Source organism: Myxine glutinosa, chromosome 1, assembly GCF_964187855.1.
Source record: "Myxine glutinosa chromosome 1, kmMyxGlut1.1, whole genome shotgun sequence".
Lineage (NCBI taxonomy): Eukaryota > Metazoa > Chordata > Myxini > Myxiniformes > Myxinidae > Myxine > Myxine glutinosa.
This window is the reverse complement of record NC_136261.1, coordinates 19,064,580-19,092,502: the sequence shown is the minus strand read 5'-3', so window position 1 is coordinate 19,092,502 and position 27,923 is coordinate 19,064,580. Positions and strand designations below refer to the sequence as shown.

Genomic DNA, 27,923 nt, shown 5'->3' with positions numbered 1-27,923 from the left:
CTTCTCTCTTCCTTCTCTTTCGGTCGCTTTAGAGGTTTCCCGATTGAATATCTGTGGTGCGATCTGGTCAACGTTGGGGGAGTCGGGCCAATTGGGGATCCTGTAACGGTCGCGGTGGACCATCCGCTCGGCCCAAAGTAACATCTAAACCGCGTCCGTAACAATTGGTGTCGAGGAGTGAGATACGAGGCCCGAACCGAATTTTTAAAACGTGTAGGGAAAAAAATTTTGGTCAAAATTACGAGCTGCCGAAATTTTGTTTTATAAAACCCGAATTTTGAGATCGCGCCATGGACAATCAAGGCGATCGGATGTCGGTGGGGGAGATAGACGGGTTAAGGGTAACCCAGGACTTAGGGGAAGCAAGGGAGGAGGAGAGCAATGAGGTGGTTGAGGGTGTATCAGGTGCACAAAATGGCGGCCTCGCGCACATGGTTATTGTGGCGCCAAATTTAGCCACGCCCGTGACCGTAGCAGCGCCGCCGATGGATTGGGGCCTATTTATGGAACAAATAAAGGCCTTTATGGTTAAGTCGGGTGAAGAAATGAAGGACGAGATGAGGGCTAATAGTCAGCAATTGGGAAACCAAATTGTGGGATTGAGGGCTGATAGTGAGCGATTAGAGGGCCAAATGGGGGCAATGAGGGACGAAGCGAGGGGTACCGGTGAGGGGCTAGACAAGAAATTTGGGAAGTTAGACAATAATTTTGAGGGGTTAGACAAGAAATTTGGGAAGTTAGACAATAATTTTGAGGGGTTAGACAAGAAATTTGGGAAGTTAGACAATAATTTTGAGGGGTTAGACAAGAAATTTGGGAAGTTAGACAATAATTTTGAGGGGTTAGACAACGGGATAAAAGAGGTGAAAAATGGGTTAATGGGGTTAGAAAATAGGATGGAGGACAAATTGCGGGAAATAGGGGAACAATCTGCCAGGGAAATCAAACGAATGGGGAACCAGATAGAGGAGGTGCAAATCGGGTTAGAAAGTAAACTGGATGCTCAGAGGGATGAATTGGGACAGATGAGGGTGGCATCTACAAAAGAGATGGAGGAGATGAAAGAGGGGATACGACGAGGTGTAAGTGAGGAGGTTTCGGGGCTACGCGAGGAGGTAAAGCGAGGTGAGAAGCGTATGGAGAAAGAGGTGAGGAATAATACGGCTAGGTTACAGGGGGGAATAGAAGATCTGACTGAGGAGGTGGAACAGCTGACAGAGGGACAAACGGAGTTAGTGGAGCAGGTTCAAAGGAACACTGCGGTACTCGGAGGGTTAAAGGCGACACAAAAAGAAATTAAAAATGACTTGATAGCGACACAGAGGCAATGTCAGATGGTACGTGAGGGACTGACAACGAGGTTGGACGAGGTGACAGAGATAATGGAGACAAAGGACCGGCAGGTGAGGATGCACATAGAGACGGTCACGGTAGCCTTAGAGGACGAACTTGAGGAGACGCACCGGGAAATAAAAGAGGTGAAGCAAAAATTAGAGGAAGTGGAAGAAGAGGTGAGTGAAATTAAGAAGGGACGGACAGAAACTAAGAGGGAGATAAAGGAGGAAGTAATGGAATATGTACAAGGTCGGTGCTCGAATCGTGATGTGCTGCTCACTAACCAAATAAAGAGTTTGCAGGTGGCAAAAGAGGTGCGACGAAGAGGTGCCCAGGTGAGTGGCGAAATATTCGGCAATGTATATGATGTGAGGAAAGCTTCAGTCGGCTTGGGGGTTGCTATGGATCCGGGTGTTCGTGAGAGGCGGTTGGTGAAGTGTGTGACAGGTCAGGTGTGCGAAAAAAGAGGTGTGCGAGAATGTCCGACCATGGGGTGTGTGAGGAAAAAGTGCGCGCCGACCAGTGAGTGTGCTGTCAAGAGTGAGTCGGTCGTAGCGCGTGTGCGAGGGAGCACATGGAAGCGCGGTGTGGCGAGTGTTACGGAGGAAGTAACGAAAGAGTGTGCGCAAGAGGATGCGCGAGAAAGGTGTGTAACGGACAGGTGCATGGGGAAAGAGTGCGCTGTCAAGAGTGAAGGAGAATGCACGCCTGTGGTGAGAGTTACAGAGGATGTAACGAAAGAGTGTGCGCGAGAGGATGCGTGAGAAAGGTGTGTAACGGACAGGTGCATGAGGAAAGAGTGCGCTGTCGAGAGTAAGGGTGAGTGCGTTGTCAAGAGTGGTGGTGAGAGTAGTGAGAGTGGCACGGAGCGTGAGTTAGATGTGACAGGTGAGCGAGGATGTACACCTGGAATGGAAGGATGCACACCTGGAATGGTAGAGCGTGAGTGGGAATGCACACTTGAGTTGGTCGTGAGGCACGTGGTTGGGTGTGCGAGTGAGAGCACCCCTGTGATAGTCACAGAGGAGGTGACCGAGGAGGGGGCGCGAAGAGGTGTGTTGGTGAGGTGTGCGAGCGACGAATGTGTGCAAAGGTGTTCGGTGGTCAGGTGTGTGACCAAGTCTGTGAGCGGAATGAGTGTACCGAGGTGTGTAAGGAAAGGTACGAGGAGCATGGGAACAGCTGGAGGTATGAGCAAGAAAGGGGTAGCGTATGCGTGTAAGCATGCAGGTGAGGCATCGACGGTAACCGGGTTAGCGGTTAGAGCGACTTTTAGCCGAATCGGGCCCTCGGTGCGTGCCGGGCTTCGCGTGCCGCGAGAACCAGCGGGGATCCGAGCCACGGCGGGTTCGAAAGGACCGCCGTACACGATCCACGCTGTGCCTCGCTTGGAACGGCCGCGTCCGGGCTCCACTAGGCGGAGCGGGCAGCCCGATAGGAAGGGTCGTCATGGCGACCACTTTTTATTGAGACGTTCCGGCAGGTCGAGATCGGGCAATTGGATGGCTCCGCGCCGAGGTGGTGCGTGGGATCTCGGCACGGGTAAGCCCCCGTCCCTGCACCGAGTGCCGGACGCATCCAGCCGCCGGCACCAAAGAACCCGCGTTCATTGCTCGGCTGTACGAAGCCGAGCTTTAGAAGGGAATTGGCGCACCGAGAGGATATAATAAGTAGACGGGTGATGAGGATAGTGTTTTGGCCCCAAAATTAGAAAAAGGCAAAATTTGATGATTGGTACGGTGATTGGCAGATGATTGGCAAAATTTTTGATTGGCTGAAATTTGGTGTGCCAAATTGATAGTAGGACCTCCCCGATGTGGTGGGATGGCAACTCCACCATCCCTCATGGGGGAGGGGGGGGGCAAATGCGCTATAGTTTATGGGGTTGATGGCAGTGAAAACTAGCCCGGGTGGGTTAGGATATTGTGTGTAGGGACCTAGAAGATGACATTAGGTAACGTTAAGGTTAGTTAGTGACAAGGATACCTGTAGTGGGGACGCAGGTAGATTAGTGTGGATGATAATGACGTGGGAGCGCAATAGTTTAAAGGGGCGACTGGGAAGCGCAAGTTTCAGAGGGGAGTAGTTAGCTGAGATGATGCCGTGTGTTTGAGGATTGAACAGGTGTGATTGAACAGGTGTGATTGCACAGGTGTGCAACTGAACAGGTGTATGGAGCAGTGTATGAGGGAGTAGTGGTGATTGCGTGTTGTGTTGACCAAATGGTCCAGGAAGAAAGGAGGGTGCAGGTGGCACCAGGTATGATTGCACAGTTGTGCAACGACAGGTGAATGGAGAACAGGTGTATGGAATAAATGGTATGGAGTATTGGAATGGATGGTCGTGGAGTGAGTATGGTGGAAATTGTGGAGTGGAGTGGATGGTGCGAAGGTGTGAATGGGGGAAGAGTGGACCCCCATCACGGATACCCGGGGCGGGTAGAGTAAGTGTTAGGTAGAGGGTATAGGTAAATTGTAGTTGGATATTGGCATCTGTGGTCCGGGTGGAAGAATGGTGATTGGATGGGTGCATTAGTGTTGTGGAAATGGCTGGGCGTGTAGCCTGTTAGTGTGTGTAGTTGGTTTGGGCACTCCACCACTGTGAGGATGTCAGCCAGGTGAGGCCGCAGGTGGGCTCTGGGAGCCGGTAGTAGTTGTTGTGGATGGGGCCCGAGGATCCGGAGGACGGACCCGGGTAGCCCAGTGCCAGAGGGCACCGAGTGGGGTGACAGAGCCAGGAGGGGTCTTCCCCAGTTAGTTAGGTTAGGGTGAGGAGCAGGTAAGCTCGGGTGGCAACTACAGTGGTGGAGGTGTGCAGGTGGGTAGACCTGCTGGGAGAGCTACACGCCACAGCCCAGAAATTGTGCGAGGGCACCGGGAGATGAATCGGGGGAGTGAGACCCCAAATTGAGAAGCACCACAGTTTGGTCAATGGGAATTTGGTTTTTAGAACCCATAGTGTAAGTGGCCAATGGATTGGCAGGGAAAGACCCCGGGTAGTGTAAAGAGTGTTAAGGTCATTTAGAGGATAGTTAGGATTGGAGTCTCCTCGCACCATCTGCATCCACTCACCTGAGATGAGGTAACTCCACACCATGCCATGTTTTATTATTTTTCATTAATGCAAATGTTTTGGATTGTGAGACGCATCATGACGTGGGTGTGACATTGTGCGTAATTCCATCTCTCCTTCCTTATGAGGATTGATGACGAATTGGGTGATGGCAAATTTTGGGATAGTGGGATTGTGGAGACGAATTTGGTCGGGGAAATAAGGGGAAGACGTGACAGTAGCGACGGATTTGTAAAGGTGTAAATTGTTGTAAATATGGGGTAAGGGCAAGGGTAGTGTAGGTGACAGGGGGGGTGACGTATGGTAGGGACGAGTTTTTCTCACTTCGCCCTCCGTACGCACTTCACCCTGCATTGCCTTTATTGACGTGTACCCTTGTGACCTTACCCCTCGCTCATTTGTCTTCCCCCCTTTTGTCTCCCACTTGAGGACCTGTGCGCTATTGGGTGCCGAGGGGAGCGTGCGTGAGATGGCCATTGGGCGCACGAGATCCTCAGAACCAGCATGCATTGCGTTGATGTACCACTTTATGGACCGCTGTTCTGCGGCCAAGTACCACTTGATGGACCCCAGGTTCTGGGGCAGGGCACCTCTGTTGGAGACCGGCCATAGTGGCCAGGGAATCTTGCTTGTGGACCTCGGTAAGGCGGCACCTATGCCAAACAGGTGGACCACCCTTAGTTGGCCCCTGAGGCCCTAAATAAAAATGAACACAAGTTGTGCTTTTTATTATTTCCAAGGAGGCCGCATGAAGCCAGAAGACGTCGGGAAGAACATCGGCCCAGCAGAGAAAGAGAAGACCACCACCAGTTGTTTTGTTGTGTTTATTATGAACCGTGGTGACTGTGCACCGAGTGGTGCTTTTGGTGCTTTTGGTGCGTTGTGGTGCTTTTGGGTGCTTTGGTGGTATTGGTACTGGTGCATCGATGCAATGCGTGCTGTCTCCTCCCTCCCAACAGGAATTTCTTTTTCTTGTTCCCTAAAAAGAAGAAAAGAAAAAACACAGGTCCTGGGTTGCGTTGTAAATAAGAAATAACGTCACTGTAAATAATGCTCCCCACCGTAAATGTATAGTTTGAGAACAATTCCGTAATTCAGTTAGCTGTGGGCTTGAGTCTGTTAGACAGGGTGCAATGCAATAGGGGGACATACTTATTTGTGTTTTAAGATTGTCACACTCAGGGTCAGGTTAATTGTAGAGGGAATTACACCTACGTGTCACACTAAGTTAAAGTTTTGTAGGCCCGAGCCCAGGGCCTGAAGAAAGGAGGGTGCAGTGTAACGAATTTGAGAAGTGTAACGGTTTTGAAAAGTGTAACAATTTTGGAGGAAGTGTAACGAATGTGAAAAGTATGGTTTAGTTGTGTGTAACACCCTCGTAATGTAAATAATGGTCGCAGCCCGTCCTCCTAGTTAATTCCATGAAACTTACACACAGGCCACGATATATCTTTTTAAATAGTTTATTTCCTTATTCTATGTAGGCTAAATATGTGTTTCACACTAGATTGACTCTGCATTGCATCAAACGAAATAAAGCGTAGGCCCCTCCGATGATCCATGGCAGCTCAAGTGCCAGGGATTCCCCCACTTGAGCTTTCACAGCAACCGTTTATTGCAGTACTGAACTGATGAGCAAAGTGACGGCGCCTTACCTGCAGCTGCTGACCGGTTTTCGCCATTTGCGGCCATTACGAACAAGGGGAGTGGCTAGAGAAGACGGGTCGCCCCCCTCATCATAGGGGGGAGGAGTAAGGCAGCCCCGCTCATCCAACCCAGAACAAGGGGTTTGGCTAAGAGAGGGCGGAGCGGGAACCCCCGAGAAAGTGCGCGAAGGTTCGGTGAGGAATCCAATATAAGTCGCCGCGGGACGCACTCCATCCTCTTGCTCCTCCAGCTCTTGCCCCTCCAGCTCTTGCTCCTCTTGCTCTTGCGTCCTCCAAGCTCTTGCTTTGACCCCGTCCTCTTGCTTGCTGTCCCTCGTTGTTGCTGGGGAGAAGGAAGACGCCTGAACGAGCAGGTGTGTGCGAGCCATCGTGCGACCAGCTGCGCTGCAGCTAAGGGGGCAGCTAAGGGGCCGCAGGCCACGAAAAGGACGCGCCAGGCAGCAATCGACGCTGGACCCTCCATTGCCTCCCAAAAACAACCATCCATCCTCAAGCCATACCTGCCTGCAAGATCCCCCGTGTAAGTGTGAACGTCGTCTGTCCTAATCGTTGTCCTGGGGTTAAGTAAATAGACTAGTATAAGCTAACGATGCACTGTGTATCTGCTCCTTCCATTCACTGAATATAACCGATTGCTCTCGTTGCTCTGGCTTGTGAAAATACATAATAAATCCTGTTATTCCTCCGTACTCTGTCTTCTTCTCTCTTCCTTCTCTTTCGGTCGCTTTAGAGGTTTCCCGATTGAATATCTGTGGTGCGATCTGGTCAACGTTGGGGGAGTCGGGCCAATTGGGGATCCTGTAACGGTCGCGGTGGACCATCCGCTCGGCCCAAAGTAACATCTAAACCGCGTCCGTAACAATATTTATGTGTTTTTTTTAATTATTTTTTTGTATACAAGATCGAGGCTCGTGTAAGAGCTAACATTAATCACAAAAACAAAAACGGACACATAAAACATACAATAAAGGGAGCGGGAGACAAGGTGGGGAGGGAGAAGGAAGCACACAAGCACAACAGTAGAGAGCAGGGACATCGGGAGATCTGTGGGAGGGAGAAGGCTTTGGGGGAGGAGGCATGGGAAGGGGGCTGGGAGAGGTATAAAACACATGGACACTGCTAGGACTTCCAGGAAAGAAGTCGGTATTTCAAAAAAGTGGATCTGGGGTGAATTAACAGGGGTAGAAAAGATAAAGGTTTTGGATGGCGGTTTTGGATAAGAGATGGCGGTGAACAGCTGTTTTAAAGACCTGGAGGGAGGAGTGGGATTGAAGAGAGTGAGGGAGTTTGTTCCAGAGGTGGGAAAAAAGAGGAATGAAAGAGTGAAGGTGAGCAGAGAGTCTTGATTTTGGCAATTTCACCATAAGAGGGATGCTGGCAGATCTTGTGCGACCTGTAGGAATATTTGGGGGACACAGCACAGAGAGAGCTGGGGGAGCAAGGCCAGAGAGGAGTCGGTAGAAGACAGAAAGCCCACCAACCTTCGAAACGGTCTGCCTTCGATACAGTCTGGCACCCTGCTCTGCTCACCAAACTCTCCTCCTTTGGTATCCATGGAAATCTCCACGCATGGCTGGCGGACTTCCTCTCTGGTCGTAGTCAACGTGTGGCCCTGAATGGGTTTCTCTCATCTCCTCTTCCTGTTCAGGCTGGAGTTCCCCAAGGTAGTGTTCTGGGCCCTGTGCTTTTTCTGGTCTTCATCAATGATCTCTCTGACTCTCTTGAAAATCCTCTCTATCTCTTTGCTGACGACTCTACTCTCTGTCGCTCCATTCCTCATCCCTCAGATCGGCAGTCTGCAGCCTCCTCACTCTCTGCAGACTTGGACAAAATCACAGACTGGGCAAACAAATGGAACACGTCTTTCAATCCTGATAAATCTCACACTCTTACGATGTCTCTCCGAAAAGACCGACTGGAAAACCCTCCCATCCACTTTCTGAATAATCCTCTCCAAGAAGTTCTGTCACTCAAGCTTTTGGGTCTCACTATTTGCCATGATCTTTCCTGGGAAAACCACATTTCAAATCTGGCCTCCAAAGCCAGTCGCCGACTGGGCATCCTCCATCGTGTGAAGTCCTTCCTTGGCACACCTGAGCTCCTCACCACATACAAGGCTTTCATCCGCAGCTCTATGGAATACTGCTCTCCCCTCTGGTCTGGTGCTCCTGCCTCACACCTAGCTCGTCTTCACGCTGTTGAAACCAAAGCGTTCAGAATCATTGGAATCTCCCGCGATGAAGCTAACTCCAAGGGCCTTTCACTCACTCACCGCAGGCAGGTTGGTGGTCTTTCCGTCTTCTACCGACTCCTCTCTGGCCTTGCCCCCCCAGCTCTCTCTGGGCTCTGTCCCCCAAATATTCCTACAGGTCGCACAAGATCTGCCTGCAACCCTCTTATGGTTAAACTGCCAAAATCAAGACTTTCTGCTCACCTTCACTCCTTCATTCCTCTTTTCTCCTGCCTCTGGAACAAACTCCCTCACTCTCTTCAATCCCACTCCACCCTCCAGGTCTTTAAAACAGCTGTTCACCACCATCTCTTATCCTCCCCCATCCAAAACCTTGATCTTTTCTACCCCCGCTAATTTCGGTCCCCTTGTATTTTATACCTCCCCCCCCCCCCCCCCCCTTCCCACACCTCCTGCCCCCAAGCCCTCTCCCTCCCACACTTCTCCCTGCTCTCAAATGTTGTGGTTGTGTGCTTTCCCTTCTCTCCCCATCTTGTCTTCCGCTCCCTCTTTTTGTGTGTTTTGTTTGTCTGGTTGATTTGTTTGTGAAATAAATGTTAGCTCTTTCACGAGCCTCGATTCAGCATACAAAAAAAAAAAAAAACCTGCCTGCGGTGAGTGAGTGAAAGGCCCTCGGAGTTAGCTTCATCGCGGGAGATTCCAATGATTCTGAAAGCTTTGGTTTCAACAGCGTGACGCCGAACTAGGTGTGAGGCAGGAGCACCGGCCCAGAGGGGGGAACAGTATTCCATTAAGCTGAGGATGAAAGCCTTGTATGCGGTGAGGAGCTCAGGTGTGCCAAGGAAGGACTTCACACGACGGAGGATGCCCAGTTGGCGACTGGCTTTGGAGGCCAGCTTGGAAATGTGGTTTTCGCAGGAAAGATAATGGCAAATAGTGAGACCCAAAAGCTTGAGTGACAGAACTTCTTGAAGAGGATTGTTGAGAAAGTAGATGGGAGGGTTGTCCAGACGATCTTTTAAAAGTAGACTCGTGTTTGACTAGAAAATCGAGGCTCATGAAAGAGCGAAGTTGACAGATGGTGAGAAGGCAAGGTGGTGACACATTGAGATACAGCAATGGAGGAAATGAGCCAACAACAAAAGGGGAGAGACGGGAGGGAAGGAAACACTTACCTGGGTGATGGGGATAGAGAAGGCTGTTGGAAAAGATGGGGTATGAGAGAACATGGTGGTCCATCGCTTGCTTCAGGCCCAGGAAGGTTGAGTGCAATCAAACCGTCTCTAAAGGTAAAAGGCAGCTCCACAAACATCACCCCACATGTTCTCTTTCTTAATCTCAATCTCTTCCACCTTTTCTTCTTCAGTTTTCCCAAAACTGTGGAACTCACAGACGTTCGGTCCATCGAACCTAACTCCATACTTCAAGCATGACTTGCCTCGGTGCTTTTAATAACCCCTCATTTCACCCCTCTCGCGATAGCTGTCTCCATGTACAATAATTGGGGATCAGAAGTCCAGTCTGTACCGTAGAGGGTACCATACGACCCTCAACTTCCCTTCACGTCCCATAATGGTGTCCAACCCCTCCACATCAATTCATCACTCCATTTAAACCTCTCTCATTACCAACATGGACCACCTTTTACCCACACATCCCAACTCCCTCCTCCTCGCATGTTCTGGTTTCATTTACCACGACGATAACTGGCTGAGTGTTGGTACCTCTATGACCGGCCATGGAACTGCATCAACAGGTGGGACTCCGTGGTCCTGATGCAATCTGTGACCTCAGATTTCTACCAATGGCAAATCCTCCTTTCTGGACTTGGTAATGACCAACTTTCTTGCTGATGTCTCTTGCCCTTCCTCTGCTCTGATTGCTTCATCTGATCACGTGCTTGTGAGAGTCAACGTCTCTCTGGCTATTTTCAGAGAGCCAGCTCAGCGTGGCGAGTCTGGCAGTTTACGCATCACGTAACTGCCATCTCACTTCAGGACTGGTCTTCCAGATAAATGCAACCTGGGAATTCTTCCACAGGGTTAGAGTTCGATTCACCTCTCCTCATCTACTGTTATCAAACCAATCCTCTTTTTCAATCTTGACAAATCTAACTCTCTCACTGTCTCTGCAGTTGTCATAGTCCAAGGGCTGCCATGATGGCCTAGACCGAGAGGTACACACGCTCGCCTCTAATCTGCCTCACCTTGGTTCGAATCCCGACCCAGGTATAAACTGTCACCCCAGCATTTGTTGGGGGACATTAACGATCACAAAGTGTCCTTCGCGAATAGTAGGCTACTCATCACCTGCACTCTGGACATCTTCCCTCGTGCAAAGTCTTGGGACATCTGAACTTTTACATAGTACCTACAAGGCCTTTTTCTGCTTGATGGAGTACTGGTCTCCCCTCTGAGCTGATGCCCCCGCCTCACACCTAGCTCAGCTTGCCCCCCCCCCCCACCTCAGGTTTCTGCAGGATGCACGAGATCTGCCAGTAACCCTCTACTGGTGAAACTCTCAACATCACTACTCACCTCAACTAATTCGTTCATATTTTTTTCCCCAGCCATGGAATCAACTTCCTCAGTCTACAACTACCAGGGGCTCCTCTTCGTGGTGGTTGTACGACCCCCACCCCCCCACACAAGTCGGGAGTCAAATCGTTCCCATTCTTCCCTGCTGCCCGGATTCGTCAGGGCAGCGCGGTCACGATTATAGTGCCAATTGGTCCCCATGGACCGGCCCTTTCCTTCGTGTCTCTCTCCCTCTCTTTGTCTCTCTCTCCCTCTCTTTGTCTCTCTCTCCCTCTCTTTGTCTCTCTCTCTCCCTCTCTTTGTCTCTCTCTCTCCCTCTCTTTGGCTCTCTCTCACCCTCTCTTTGTCTCTCTCTCTCCCTCTCTTTGTCTCTCTCTCTCTCCACCTCATTCCTTCTCTTTGTCTCTCTCTCCCTCTCTTTGTCTCTCTTTCTCCCTTTCTTTGTCCCTCTCCCTCTTTTTAACTCTGTCGTGGCCCTGACTTTGTGAACACGGAGGAGGAGGAGGGGGGGGGGGGGTACACCATCCTAGATGTGGGGGATCTCTAGGTCGCTCCTGGCAAATCAATCGGCTGTCTCCGTGCCGCGGGCTTGTTCAAGGGAACTGTCTGGGGCTATACAACAACAACAACTTCCTCAATCTGTTCAATTTCATTCTTCAATCGAAGGCTTCAAGACAGCTGTTCACCGCCATCTCAGGTCATCCCCATTCACAATCATGATCTTCGCTATCCCCATTAACCCTCCCGAAACCCAACTCTTTCCGGATTTGCAATCTTTCTTTCCAGTTCTGCGATTGAGAGTTTGCGGCTGAGTCCATATTGTTCTCCCCCTGCGTCCTCAACTTGCTCCCAATCTTCCCCATGTCCCTTATCCCTCCATTTTGTCCCTCTAACCTGCTGCTTATTTGTGTTTGTTTATTTTGTGTACAAATAGTCAAGGTTCGTGCAAGAGAAAGAACATAGAACAGATCAGGACACAACAGCACCAAAGGAACAGCAGAAAGAGAGGGGGAAACAACAACAGCAGGCCTGATGGACGAAATAGATGGAGACGGACAAACAAGATATGCGGGTAAGGATAAGGTGCAGGGGAGAGCGCAAGGGATGGACACAGAAGCAAGATTTGAGGGGTTAGGGAGGAAGAATCTGAGGTTTTGGATTGAGGACAATCTGACATGGAGATGAACAGCTGTCTTGAAGACCTGGAGAGAAAAATGACATGGAAGAGAGTGTAGAAGTTTGTTCCACAGATAGGGGAAAAGGCGGAACAAATGAGTGGAGGTGAGCAGTGGTTCTAGGTTTTTGGTGAAGAGGTTGCTGGTGGACCGTGTGTGTCCTGCAGATACATGGATGGGTGGGAGAAGGGGGATAAAACATGGAGACGGCAGAGGGTGCAAGATCTGAAGGGAGGTGGAAGACGACAGAAAGACCACCGATCTGTCTCCGATGGCGATGTGATAGGTCCATAGTCCCAGCTTCATCGCAAGAGATTCCAATCAAGGGAGGCACAAAGCATCCCTCCCATTATAAGGGATCGTTTCTCTGAATGCAACTTCAACATGGGGACTGAAAATTCGTTTCTCGGCTTCTACTGGGCGAAATCGGCTGCAAATTTCAGAAGTAAATACTTTGTACGTCGAGGTAATATGTTCCAAATTTCAGCAACGTCCGTTTATGCATTCTTGAGTTTTATGAAGAAAACCCTCGAAGCCACGTTGGTGTTTGTCCGAATGTCCATCCGGCGCTCATGTCTCAAAGGCTATACATTGAAACGAGCTGAAACATGGAATATACAACGGTCAATCGGTCTAATTAATGGCTTTTCAAACAAATTCAAAATCTGTGTTCATTAAATGGGTCCTCCCCCCTCTCCAAATGGGAATTTTGACCCCCCCCCCCTCCTCAAAATAGGTATTTGCTCTCTTCTCCGAAAATACAACCACACTTTTGATGAAACTTGGCTACAACCTTCAGATCTGATCTCTAACGAAGGTGCATTGACCACATCAAAATATGACCACATTGGAGGGGTTTACGGAGGAGTGGGGCTGACGCCCCATAATAGGTATTTGCTCTCTTCTCCAAAACTACACGAACAATTTTGATGAAACTGGCCACAAGCTACATATCTGATGCCTGATGAATGTGTATTGACAGTATCGAAATCTGCCGTCATTAAAGAAGTTTATGGGGGAGGGAGGTTTTGAACCCCCCCGAGCCCCGAGCCCCAACCCCCCCCCCCCAAAATAAAATTGGTATGTGCTCTCTTCTCCAAGACTACACACACAATTTCAATGACACTTGATCACAACTGTCATTGCCCATGATGCACCAAAGTTTGTTCATGGCAAACTATGGAAAATGAAGGACATTCTTGGAAAAAATGCCAGGAGCATAGAAAAGACCCTTTATATGGGATGTGTTATGTGGCAAAGTATAGAAGAGAAGGGACATTCCATAGCTTATGGAAAATGCTAGACGATAGAAAAGAAGGGATATTCAAAAAAATCTCATGTGCATCCTGGACTACCCTTGTGTTCTTAGGAAGAACCGAGTAATGCTCCAGAAAAGTTCATATAAAGGGGCGCCAATTTGCTTCATACAGCTGCATGAAGAAATTTGCAATCCAGTTGCAGTCTCCTTTGTGTGTATTTTTTTTTTTTGTATACAAGATCGAGGCTCGTGTAAGAGCTAACATTAATCATAAAAACATAAACGGACACATAAAACATGTAATAAAGGGAGCAGGAGACAAGATGGGGAGAGAGATGGAAGCACACAAGTACAACAGTAGAGAGCAGGGACATCGGGAGATCTGTGGAAGGGAGAGGGCTTGGGGGGGAGGAGCAGGGGAAAGGAGGGGGGGGGGGTGGGAGAGGTATAAAACACATGGACACTGCTAGAACTTCCAGGAAAGAAGTCGGAATTTCAAAAAATGGATCTGGGGTGAATTAACGGGGGTAGAAAAGAACAAGGTTTTAGATGGGGGAAGATAAGAGGTGGTGGTGAACAACTGTTTTAAAGACCTGGAGGGAGGAGTGGGATTGAAGAGAGTGAGGGAGTTTGTTCCAGAGGTGGGAGAAAAGAGGAATGAAAGAGTGAAGGTGAGCAGAGACTCTTGATTTTGGCAGTTTCACCAGAAGATCGTTGCTGGCAGATCTTGTGCGACCTGCAGGAATATTTGGGGAACAGGGCACAGATGGAGCTGGGGGAGCAAGGCCGGAGAGGAGTCGGTAGAAGACAGAAAGACCATCAACCTGCCTGCGGTGAGTGAGTGAAAGGCCCTCGGAGTCAGCTTCATCGCAGGAGATTCCAATGATTCTGAACGCTTTGGTTTCAACAGCGTGAAGCCGAGCTAGGTGTGAGGCAGGAGCACCAGCCCAGAGGGGAGAGCAGTATTCCATTGAGCTGCGGATGAAAGCCTTGTATGTGGTGAGGAGCTCAGGTGTGCCAAGGAAGGACTTTGCACAACGGAGGATGCCCAGTCGGCGACTGGCTTTTGAGGCCAGCTTGGAAATGTGGTTTTCCCAGGAAAGATCATGGCAGATAGTGAGACCCAAACGCTTGAGTAACAGAACTTCTTGGAGAGGATTGTTGAGAAAGTGGATGGGAGGGTTGTCCAGTCGGTCTTTTCGGAGAGACATCGTAAGAGTGTGAGATTTGTCAGGATTGAAAGACATGTCCCACTTGTTTGACCAGTCTGTGATTTTGTCCAGGTCTGCAGAGAGTGAGGAGGCTGCAGATTGCCGATCTGAGGGATGAGGAATGGAGCGGCAGAGAGTGCAGTCATCAGCAAAGAGATAGAGAGGATTTTCCAGAGAGTCGGAAAGATAAATGATGAAGACCAGAAAAAGCACAAGGCCCAGAACACTTCCTTGAGCAACTCCAGCCTGAACAGGAAGGGGAGATGAGATAAATCCATTCACTGCCACCAGACGTTGACTTTTGAGACGTTGACTGCCACCAGAGAGGAAGTCCCCAAGCCATGCATGGAGGTTTCCATGGATACCATAGGAGGAGAGTTTGGTGAGCAGAGCTGGGTGCCAGACCGTATCGAAGGCATGTGATATGTCAAGGGAGACAGCTCTGATTTCCTGTTTGGCATTGAGGACCTCCATCCATTGTTGAGACAACAGAAGCAGCATGTCCAGAGTAGAGTGACCAGGTCTGAAACCAAATTGATGATCAGAGATCAAGCCATGGGAGAAGAGGAAGGATTTGATGTCTGAAGCAATGATGGATTCCATGACTTTGCTGATAATTGGGAGAAGGCTGATTGGTCTGTAGTTGCAAGGATCTGTTTTTGCACATTTTTTGTGTAAAGCGGTAATGTATGCTGATTTCCAAGCTGATGGCAGATGACCTTGAGCAAGAGAGAGGGTGAAGATAAGAGAGAGAGGGTGAGATAGAGTGGCAGGGCAGGATTTTAAGACCCGTTGGCTGATGCCATCTGGTCCAGTTGCAGAATCAGAGTCGAGATTTGACAGAAACTTGTCCACCTTGTCAGGAAAGAAGGACACGGAGTCCAGGAGCAGCTGGGTACGACTGGGTAAGGTGGGAACAGAGAGAGATGGGTTTGGGACACAATATTTTGAGGCAAACATAGAGTTGAGGTATTCGGCTTTGTCACGTGCGGAGTCAGCTGTGTAGCCGTTTGAGGTGAGGGAGGGGATGGAGGGGAACAAACACCAGAAACAGATTTCACCAGACGCCACCAGGATTTGGAGGAGGGAGACAGATAAGAGAGTTCAGTCTTTAGAGTGGACAGATAGTGTTTCCTGGCTCTCCTGAGAGTAGACACACACTTGTTCTGGGCTTTGTGAAAGGAAATGAGATTCCCTTCCGTTGGATTTGCCTTCCATGAGGAGGAGGCAAGTTGTTACAGGGCAACTGCCTCACCACAAGATTCAGTGTAGCATGGACGGGAGGAAGGGTATGACAACGAAGGGTATGTCTCTCAGTTTCAAGGGGACCGCCTTGCGGCCCTTCATTTTTCTGTGAAGAATTCAAATGCCATACATAATATTAGTTTTCTATTCTATTGCGGAAGTAGGTGTACATGTACAATTCATCCATCATCTCTAATTATCGTCAGTATTCATGATGTACATATCACATTTGTCCAATATGTCTGCAATGTCAACACTTGCAAGTTTATATAATGTGCAATTATGGTCCAAAAGGGGCTGGTAAAATAGACTGCAATGCACATGTACAATTATTTTATCTAATCCAATTGTTGCCTATAATGTGTACACACATCACACTTGTCCGACGCTTGTCCCGAATAATACATCACACCCAACATGTCTGCAATATTGGTTGGTACATCGTACATACAAACTATTAATTTTTTTAAACAAATTAGATTTCACACACATGCATATTATCTTATGTGTTTTCGTTTTCAAGGTACACAGAAAATTTTACGTACTGATGGGGTTTAACCGATAGATGTAGGGCGCCCCTTTTTGTGAGCTTTTCTTGAGCATTACTTGGTTCCTCCTAAGAACACAAGGGTAGTCCGGCATGCACACGAGATTTTTTGAATGCCCCTTCTTTTCTATTGTTTGGCATTTTCTACAAGCTATGGAATGTCCCTTATTATCTATACTTTGCCACATGGCACATACCCTTATATAAAGGGGCCTTGTCTATACCCCTGGCATTTCCCCCAAGAATTCCTATAAACTATTCTGCCAGCCCTGATTTTAACAAAAGCTTATACAATGAATTGTCAACGTTATCAGTGCAATTTCTTTCATTAAAAAAATGTTTTTGTTTGTGCAGCTGTCCTTCCGTGCAGACATCCACTTTGATTTAAAAAAAAAACAAAAAACTTTTGCTGACGTACAAGGTTGGCTACAACAATCGCTGTGCAAGATTCTCTGTGATGACTACAAAATGTAGTTTACGTCCAATAATAAATAATAAAATGAACAGAAATTAGTATTAGATCACCAAGAAAATTCATTTTTGTCCTCACATCTATTGTCCAATTCCCGATGGCTGATTCAAGAACAAACACATCATGGCTTGTCCGTTCATAAACCAACAATTTAATTCTGGAGTCAGCATTGAAAAAACAAAGGCAATAAAATAACAAATTATTATTATTACAGCTGCAGCAACAAATTCTCATCATTATTCTTCAAGTCACATGAGAGATACTTTCGGGCAGCTTGTCCACTACTTCTTGCATATGACAACTTACGCATACAAGTCAAAATCTGACAGCAAGAATTGGCTTCAGTAGACGCTGAGTGGATTGACCAAATGCCCCTGCTGAAAGTCAACCGGTCACATGGAAACTACATCCATGTAATATAACAGCAGTACAAATGTAGAGTAAATGAACCTACAGCTGTAGGAAAAGGCTACAGTAGCATTGAAAGACAAATGTGCAGACAAACAGCAGTGCAAATAGACAGCCGTTTCAATCAAACATTAGCTTATTCACAAGGTGGCAATAGCAGTGCAGGAAAGTCAACAAGGTGACTATTATATAATTACAAAACAAGTAATAAATGGAAAATGCCAAGTTATTCAACAAGAGTACAAGTACAACCCTGTAAAAACGTATCTGTCGGCTTTACATTGTGGAAACTTGTGCTTGATGGTGCTTGCAGACTGTTCCATGACGACCACAGTTTCAGCTGAACTCTAATACTCCTCACCTCGCTTCCCCTCATTGCTTGAGATGACGTAACCGACTAAGCTCAGGAGCTAGCTGTAGGCTGCGTCATTGACTGTGAAGAGGATACAGAAATTTGCATCAATGCTGAAGAAGGTACAGTCCCCTGATTCAAATGGATGGACATAGGTGATACAGCTGTGACGGGTATGTTCGAAGCAGTGACTGGAGAGCTCAGAATGGCTCCCTCTGGACTGACCAGCAAGCCACCACAACATTGCAAATTGAGGTAGGCCAAGGGGTTATGTGGTTTGTGGGTTTGAGTTCCAGGCAAATTCTGGAGTGTTCCTGCTGCTGAAACTTGAGAGGACAGAAGAGTGCTGCAATAGTTGGGAGATCGATGTTCTGATGAGTGGAGCACACGACCAGAAACTGGTCGAACAATATTCTGAGAAGCTTTTTCGAGAGGAACACCATTGGGGAGAGTTGAACGTAAAGGTGACTGGGCGTTGAGAGTGGAATATGAATGGTGATATGTAGTGGAGCTTTGCGACAGTGAAACAGCAGGGACAAACTGTAAGATGACAGAGGAGGGAAGAGAGGTTGGGACATTTGCAAGAGAGGAAGAAACACAGGAAGAAGAAAGAGACAATGAAGAACAAAAAGAAGAAGAAGAAAAAAGAGAAACAGGGGTAGTGGGAGGGAGAGAGACATCAGTGGGAGGGAGAGAGATGGAAGTGGAAGGGAGAGAGTTGGAAGTGCAAGGGAGAGAAACAGAAGCTGAAGGGACAGAGAAGGAGGTAGAGGAGGAGGCAGAGGGGATGGAGGTGGAGGCAATGGGGAGGGAATTGTAAAGATAATTTACAGAGGTGGAAATGGAATTGGGAAGGGTGAGGACAGAAGGAAGACAAACAAACGTAGATGTGAGAGATGAAGTAGCAGCAGGTAGAGATGCAGAGGTATGAGTGAGAGAAACAGAAAATAGGGGGTCAAAAGAAGAAAGGGAAGGAGTGGACATGGAGGTAGAAGCTACGGTAATGGTCGCAGGGGGTGAAGATATTGGGGTGGATTTGAAAGAAAATGAAGGTGAAGGGATGGAAGCACATGAGAAACGTGACAAATTAAAGGGGAGAGTGGAAGGGAATGATTTGGTGGATAAAAAGCTCGTGCCTGCGGATGTAAGGCAAGGGGCTGTGGATGCAAGGCAGTAAACTGTTGATGTAAGACAGGACATCGTGGGAAACTGTGAGTAAGAAGAGCAAGGAGTTGAGGGAGACACAGAGGAACAACTGGCATCAGAGACATATTGTACTTGTGTAAGGAAGGAAGTGCAAGACGATGAATACGGGAAAGATGGACAAAAAGATGATGAATGTGATGTTGCGAATGTTGGGGCATTTTGAGAATAAACTAATTGTGTTTCTTGGCTGAAATTTACGTGATGTGGAGAAGGAAATGAAGCGTGTGACACAGCAAATGAGGAATTAGCAGTTGTTAGAGAGTAGGAATATGTGAATGAGGGAGAAGTTGAAGGTGTAGAGTGAGTAGGAGGTAGTGAAGAATGAGTGTTCAGTGATGGGAGATGAGCTACTGGTTGGGGTGGTGCAGCAAGAACGATGGAAGATGCAAGGTGTTTTGCCTTCACTGTACGGATTGCAAGAGCACAAGGTGCTGATGTTGTGGAAGAACCCAAAAACAGTGACACGGGGAAATCAGTGGCAGAATTAAAAGTGCCAGAGTTAGAGGAGACCAGGCATTTGGAGGCAGAATGATGTACCTTAGCAATAGTAATGTCAACTTGGGGGCCAATGATCGGCGAAAGGGGGGGCGTGGGTCCAGAAGGCTTGGTGGTGAGAAGAGGAGTAGTATTATATAAGCCTTGAGACTTTGATATGGAGGGTTGGAAGCTGGAGTGTGTGATTGAACCATGGGAGTTGATGGGTACAACTAAATTCCTGTTATTAGGAATTGAGCAGGGCACCAGAAGTTGGTAAGAACTATTTGGTGAACGTGGTGTACCTGTGCACTGGGACTTAACAAGCCAAGGTGGCAGGTTTAATGAAGTGATCATTGCTTGGCCCTCTTTCGGGCCACGATATTTTGGCAGAACCAGTGAGCCAGACAGAGTAGCTGTGGTTACAACTATAGGAGGAGCTGAGATTTCAATAAGAGGATGAGTTGGAGTCGCAACAAGAGAGGAAACGGGCGTTGCAACAGTAGGAACAGTTGAAGAGGCAACAACCAGATGATTCGAGGGGGTGGCTAGAGGACCCGGAGGTGCAGCTAGAGGATGAGACAAAGGTGCGGCAAGAAGACGAGCAGAGGATGCACCCAGAGGATGATGCAAGGGCATTATAAAGGAACGACCATAGGTGGTGATTTGTGAGCAAACTGAAGAGGAAGTCAGACAGTGAATTGGAAGAGAAACCAGAGGGCAAATTGAAGTTGAAACAAGAGGGGAACCTGAAGAGGAAGCCAGAGGGAGAACAGAGGAGGAAGGCAGAGGAGGAACAGAAGAAAAAGCCAAAGGAGGAATTGAAGGGGAAGCCAGAAGACGAACCAAAGGGGAAGCCAGAGGGAGAACAGAAGAGGAAGGCAGAGGAGGAACAGAAGAAAAAGCCAAAGGAGGAATTGAAGGGGAAGCCAGAAGACGAACCGAAGGGGAAGCCTGAGGACGAACCGAAGGGGAAACCAGAGGACAAACCGAAGGGGAAGCCAGAGGACGAACCGAAGGGGAAGCCAGAGGACGAACCGAAGGAGAAGCCAGAGGACGAACCGAAGGGGAAGCCAGAGGAAGAACCGAAGGGGAAGCCAGAGGAAGAACCGAAGGGGAAGCCAGAGGACAAACCAAAGGGGAGACCAGAGGACGAACCAAAGGGGAAGCCAGAGGGAGAACAGAAGAGGAAGGCAGAGGAGGAACAGAAGAAAAAGCCAAAGAAGGAATTGAAGGGGAAGCCAGAATACGAACCAAAGGGGAAGCCTCAGGACGAACCGAAGGGGAAGCCAGAGGACGAACCGAAGGGAAAGCCAGAGGACGAACCGAAGGTGAAGCCAGAGGACGAATCGAAGAGGCTGCCAGAGTATGGACCAAAGGAGAAGTCAGAGGACAAACCGAAGGGGAAGTCAAAGGATTAAATGAAGGGGAAGTCAGAGGACAAACCGAAGGGGATGCCAGAGGACGAACCAAAGGGAATGCCAGAGGACGAACCAAAGAGGATACCGGAGTATGGACTGAAGGAGATGCCAAAGGACGAACCGAAGGGGAAGCCAGAGGACGAACCGATGGGGAAGGCAGAGTATGGACCGAAGGAGATGTCAGAGCATGAAATGAAGGGGAAGTCAGAGGATGAACCGAAGGGGAAGCCAGAGGACGAACCAAAGAGGATGCCGGAGTATGGACTGAAGGAGATGCCAAAGGACAAACCGAAGGGGATGCCAGAGGACAAACCGAAGGGGATGCCAGAGGACGAACCAAAGAGGATACCGGAGTATGGACCGAAGGAGATGCCAAAGGACGAACCGAAGGGGAAGCCAGAGGACGAACCGATGGGGAAGGCAGAGTATGGACCGAAGGAGATGTCAGAGCATGAAATGAAGGGGAAGTCAGAGGATGAACCGAAGGGGAAGCCAGAGGACGAACCAAAGAGGATGCCGGAGTATGGACTGAAGGAGATGCCAAAGGACGAACCGAAGGGGAAGCCAGAGGACGAACCGAAGGGGAAGTCAGAGGATGAACCGAAGGAGAAGTCAGAGGATGAAATGAAGGGGAAGTCAGAGGATGAACCGAAGGGGAAGCCAGAGGACGAACCAAAGGGGATGCCAGAGGACGAACCAAAGAGGATGCCGGAGTATGGACTGAAGGAGAAGTCAGAGGATGAACCGAAGGGGAAACTACAGGGCAAACTGAAGAAAAAGCCAGAGGACAAACCGAAGGGGAAGCCAGAGTATGGACCGAAGGGGAAGCCAGAGTATGGACCGAAGGAGATTTCAAAGGATGAACCGGAGGGGAAGCCAGAGGACGAACCGATGGGGAAGCCAGAGTATGGACCGAAGGAGATGTCAGAGCATGAAATGAAGGGGAAGTCAGAGGACGAACCAAAGGGGATGCCAGAGGACAAACCAAAGAGGATGTCGGAGTATGGACTGAAGGAGAAGTCAGAGGATGAACCGAAGGAGAAGTCAGAGGATGAAATGAAGGGGAAGTCAGAGGATGAACCGAAGGGGAAACTATAGGGCAAGCTGAAGAAAAAGCCAGAGGGGTAACTGAAGAGGAAGCCAGAGGGCTAACTGAAGAGGAAGCTGGAGAACTCACTGAAAACGAAGTTGGAGATCTAACCAATGGCAAAGCCAGAGGGCAAACAAAAGGGGAAACTGAGGCAGTATTTATAGCGGGAGCCAATGAGGAAATTGAAGAGTGATTCGGCAAAGCAAGAGAAGGGCAAGCTGAGAATGCAAGGAGAGGATGAGTCGAGAAGGCAAGGGGAGGGCGAGCCGATGAGGAAACGGGAGGGCGAGCAGAGAAGGCAATGGCAGGGCGATCCAAGAATGAAATGGGAGGGCAAGTTGAGGTAGTAATGGGGAGGAGTGCCGATGGGGAAACAGAAGGTTGATGAGGGTGAACTGAGTAGGCAACTGGAGGGTTAGCCAAAGGGGCAGTGTGATGATGAAACGAGGTGGCTACAAGAGGATGAGAAGAGGTGGAAATGCAGGGAGGAGCTTGATTGGCCATAATAAAAGGTGATGGCAAAGTAACAAGAGGAGGGATTTGGGAGACAACAAGAAGAGCAGCTGGATGTACGACAACAGCAGTAGCTGGAGGCACGCATACAGGAGTAGCTCGATGAACGCATACAGGAGAAGCTCGAGGAACGCCTAATGTTGCAGCTGGAGGATCATCACCATCAGCAGCAGGTGAAGGAATGCCACTGACAGAAGCAGCTGGAGAAACACTGCCAACAGAAGCAGCTGGAAGAACACCACCTACAGAAGTAGCTGGATGAACTCTGCCTTCAGAAGCAGCTGAAGGAACACTGCCTACAGAAGCAGCTGGAGGAACTCCGCCGACAATAGCAGTTGGAAGAAAGCCACCTCCCGAAGCAGCTGGAGGAATACCGCAGCGAGAAGGAGCCGGAGCACCAGCAGGAGGGATCCCCTCTACAGGAGCAGGAGACATGCTGCTTATTGTGGTAGTTTGAGGAATGCTTAAAGGAGCTGGAGGTAAAACTATATGAGAAGGTGGAGGTACACCCACATAAGGACCTAGTGGAAAAGTAATGTGAGAAGTTAAGGGTACAGATACAGCTGGAACCGAAGCTATAGCTAAGGAAGCTGCATGTTCTGTAAGAAAAGGAACAGAAGATCTCGCAACCTCTGCGCTCAAAGACGTTTGTGCTGAAATAAGAGAAGTTGGAGCTCTGAGGGGAGTTGGCGAGGGGCAAGAGAAAGACGACTGAACCTTCACAACTCCAGTATTTCCTGTTCGAGTCATGACCCTGATAGAATGTGAATCTCCAAAGCAAAGAGTTTGCAGCAGCTGGGAAGATGGGCGAGGATCAATATGTGACTCTTCATCTGTGACCTTTCCTTTCCCAAATGTTGGCAGCTTATTGCCAGCATCTGTAGTTTCTGATGGCAAGCTAGCAGGTATCAGTACCATCGTTGCAGAGTGAGAAAGGTGATCACTGGACACTGTTGGAGCCACAATCAGGTGGAAACCAGAACCAGGGGCTGTTCCTGCAAAGCTGACTGGGATAAGGTGGTTTCCCAAGGAATGACTCCCAACTTTCAGGATCTTGGGAGGCTAGGTGAGGGAAATGAAAGAGGATGGAAAAGGTTAGGAAATAAGACAAATGACAACATTCTGAAAGAAAATAGGATAGAAAGAAGAAATATATTAAATCAATCACAATAACCAACTTATAGTATGTGTCAATTTTTTTTGATCCTCAAACTATTCCAATGCAAATTCAAAATTAGAGCATATTTTTCAATAAAGTTTATGTGAGCAACACTGCCTTTTCATAAGTTGCATTATACTTGTAAGGGCCCATTACAAGTTGCTCTTCCAGCATTTAGAGTCGACACCAAAGTGTGGCCAGGAGTAGCATATTTATAGTTCAGAGAAGGATAGGCAGATTACCTCCTCCCTGAAGGTAATTGAGAACCAGCAGGGTTTTTACTGACAACTAACCTCTGAGATGTCAGTCAAGTGAAGTGGCCATATAATACAGGAGAAATTGATATGACAAGCGTTACGCCTAGGTCCCCCGTCGTTGAAGTGATGTGAGTTGACAAAGTGGAAGACGCAAGGCGGTCATGTTGGATTTTGACGTGGCGTGGCATACATTCCCAATTTTCAATAGCGTTCTCCCTTATGCGTAGATATACCCACACACCAGATTCAGAAGTTAGTAGTTCGTTTATTTTTCAAGATATTTCGTTCACAAGGTTCAGACATATATATGGTGGCGGCTATCTTGGATTTTGACGTGGTGACACAATTTTCAATCGCGTTCTTCCTTATGCGTAGATACACCCACACACCAGATTAGAAGTTAGTAGTTCGTTTATTTTTCAAGATATTTCGCTCACAAGGTTCAGACATACATGGCGTCAGACATACATGGTGGTGGCCATCTTGGATTTTGACGTGGGTTGCACCCACACACCAAATTAGAATTCGGTCCTTCGCTTACGCACGCATGCACGGATGCACACACGCACGTTCGCACGCACGCACGCACACACACACGGACGGAGGGGAAAACCATAGTCCCCCTTTCGCTCCGCGGTGCGACGGGGGACAAAAATAGCCCAACCCAGACATTTTCGATAATAACCGTTTTTTGGTTCTAAATGCTTTATATGATTGTCCTGTATCTGCAGAAAAGAAAATCTCATAAATTCACACGTGGTGAACCCTGTTTTTATGAGGTCAAAGTATATACATATACACTACCAGTCAAAAGTTTAGGTACACCCAACATATATTATATTTTACTGTTTAATGTGCAAAATGAACATAAGATGTGAACAAAACTCTTACCAAAGATATATCTGCATATCTTCTGATAATATATTGTGCTTCAATGAATATTTGTGTGAAATGTAGGTTTGAATCAATTTTTGGAAATAGGTCGAAAAGTGCAATACTAAATCCAAACTGAAACGCAAAGTTAATGTTAGTAACGTTTCATCTCAGGGGCAAAAACTGTTTACAAATACTCTGCTCTGTGTAGAATGAATGTTTGTGCTTCATTTCTTCATCACATGCAATGTCTATTATTGCCAGGCGTTGCAAAAAATGTTAACAGAAAGGCCAGCCATACAATCTAAGGAGTGTTTATGTGTTTCAGATTGCACGAACTTGGGTGCCAAAGCTCAGCTAACACCAGAAAAAAGACAGGCAATTGTAACTTTGAGAAAAGAAGGCCAATCCTTGAGACAAATTGCAAAAAAATTACAAGTGTCAGTAAATGCAGTTGCTTGTGCCATTAAACGACATAACAAAGCTGGTAAAAATGCGGATAGAAAACCAAGTTCTGGTCGACCAAGAATCACAACATAATCGCAGGCCAAGTAATCCAAGTCACCAGTCTGCGCAACAGACATCTTGCAGCACCTTAAATTAGAGCCCAGCTAAACAGTTCCAGCAATGCAACTGTTTCAAGGCCTTCTTTTCTCAAAGTCACATTTGCCTGTCCCTTTTCTGGCATTAGCTGAGCTTTGGCACCCATGTTCATGCAATCTGAAACACAAAAACACTCCTTAGATTGTATGGCTAGCCTTTCTGTAAACATTTTTTCAGTCACATACAGTCACGTGAAAAAGTAAGTACACCCCATGTAAAGTTTTGACTTTTTCAACATATTTCAACATACAGCTATTTGATCTTAATTTCAACAATATTGATAGATAAAGGTGATATAATATAACAAATATCATGAAACATTTACATTTTGAAGTCCATTGCATAATTTAAATAAACATAAATGCAAATTTCGCATATGTAAAAAGTAAGTACACCCTTGGCTCTAATAGGTGGTATTGCCCCCTTTGGCAGAAACAACCTCAAGTAGGCGTTTCTTATAACTGTCTACCAGTCTCTGACATCGACTGGGAGAAATTTTTGCCCACTCCTCCATGCAGAATTCTTTCAGCTGTGCGATGTTTGAGGGGTTTCTTGCATGCACAGCTCGTTTCAAATCCCCCCCACAACATATCGATGGGATTTAGATCCGGGCTTTGACTTGGCCATTCCAGAACCCTCCATTTCTTTCTTTTCAGCCATTCCTTGGTGGATTTACTGGTATGTTTAGGGTCATTGTCATGTTGCAAGGTCCACCTTCGGTTGAGCTTCAACTTTCCAACAGATGGCCTCACATTATCCTCAAGCACCCTCTGGTACAATGAATAATTCTTAGTGGATTCTATGATGGTGAGCTACCCAGGCCCTGATGCAGCAAAGCTGCCCCAAACCATAATATTTCCACCACCATGCAGGTATCAGGTTCAGTTGGTATCAGGTTCTTGTGGTCAAATGCTCTCTTTGGTTTTTGCCAAACATGTCTTCTGGTACTGTGACCAAATAGCTCTACCTTTGACTCATCTGTCCAGAGAACATTGTTCCAGAAGTGCTGGTCTTTGCCGAGGTGTTCATTGACAAACTTTAGTCTTGCCCTGATGTTCTTTCTGGACAGCAAAGGTTTCCTCCTGGCACACCTCCCATGTCGATCAAATTTGTGCAGCCTCTTTCTAATGGTAGACTCGTGCACTTTGACATCAACAGTGGCAAGAGCTACCTGTAGGTCCCGTGATGACATTCTGGGGGTTCTTAGAGACTTCTTTCAGCATCTTGTGGTCTGCTCTCGGGCTGAACTTGCTGGGGCGGCCTGGCCTGAACAAGTTGGCAGTTCTTTGGAATCTTCTCCACTTGTAGATGATCTTCCGGACAGTCAAATAATTGATTTCAAATTGTTTGGAGATCTTTTTAAATCCCTTCCCAGACTCGTAGGCATCTATAACCTTCTTTCTGAAGGCCTCAGAGAGCTCTTTTGATCTAGGCATGGTGACGCCGCACACTTCAACAACAAAGAGCAAACCAAACTAAATGTCTGAGGTTTAAATAAGACAGGTTCCTCCAAGATCCTCTCGAACGATGTTCTAATCATTTGCACCTGAGCTGGTGCACCTGATTCTAATTTTAGGTATTTGAAGTAGTGATTAATGAAGGGGTGTACTTACTTTTTACACATGCGAAATTTGCATTTATGTTTATTTAAATTATACAATGGACAACAAAATGTAAATGTTTCATGATCCTTTATCTATCAATATTGTTGAAATGAAGATCAAATAGCTGTATGTTGAAATATGTTGAAAAAGTCAAAACTTTACATGGGGTGTACTTATTTTTTCACGTGACTGTACCTAACCATTTACGTTTGCTCCATTATAATACGAAATACGAATATAAAGCGCATTACAAGTGAGAACAAGAAATAGCAATCAGAGATTGCAGACCCTCACCAGGACGTGTTTGTGTGGTGTATTTGTATTTTGTGGGGTGTTTTTGTACATGCTTTCATTATTTTGTACAACCCCACTTTCATCAGACATGCGCGACACATGACGTCCTCTTTATAAAATTGAATATTGTGTTGTATTTTAACATTTTATTTTATTTATTTTATGTGTTGTATTTATTTTATTTATATATATATATATATATATATATATATATATATATATATATATATATATATATATATATATATATATATATATACTGTATATATATATATATATATATATATATATATATATATATATATATATATATATATATATATATATATATATATATATATATATATTAGGTTGTCCTTGGGGTCTTTTGAGTCGCAGGGGTCTTTTGCATCCTCAGAGTCTTTTGGGTCATCAGGGTCCTATGGCTCTTTTGGGTCCTCGGGGTCTTTTAGGTCATTGGGGTGTTTTGAGTCCTTGAAGTCCTCTGGTTTTTCATGGTATTTAAGGGTATTTTGGGGGTCTTGTTGGTCTTAAAGGTTCTTCAAAGGTCCAATGGGTCTCAGCAGTCCAAAGTGCATGTGTAACTGTGCAAATCTTCAATCTTAGTCGAATTATTTCACGAACCAGTTGGCCAGGCCAGACGTTCAACTAAGGTTAGGGCCGGAATTGAAGGAATTATTATTTTTTTGGCCATTGTGCCGACGATAGCTCACCTACTCTTCGCTAAGGACAACGTGGAATCCTTAACGTCCACTAACTAATCCCTGTCAGACGGGATGCCTATTTAACATTGATGCTGCACACTGATGACTCACTCTGCCTGTGAAACACCAGGATGGCAGTTTATAGCTGGGCCAAGATTCAAACCCAGACTAACAGCTTAGAGGAGAGGCCATCCTGCCAGCCATCTATATATAAAAAACACAGTTTGTGTGTGTGTGTGTGTGTGTGTGTAATGT

General features: G+C 47.2%; 1 protein-coding gene across 3 annotated transcripts in view; it reads right to left on the bottom strand.

The window, feature by feature from the left end:
* Positions 1-16,838: 16,838 nt before the first annotated feature.
* LOC137421606 (uncharacterized) overlaps positions 16,839-27,923 on the bottom strand; it is a 182,523-nt gene continuing 171,438 nt past the window's right edge. For all 3 annotated transcript variants that reach the window (XM_068107830.2, XM_068107837.2, XM_068107852.2), the window contains one exon: positions 16,839-23,236. In XM_068107830.2, the coding sequence (XP_067963931.2) occupies positions 17,522-23,236 (5,715 nt within the window). In that variant the 3' untranslated portion in view covers positions 16,839-17,521. The remainder of the gene's footprint in view (positions 23,237-27,923) is intronic.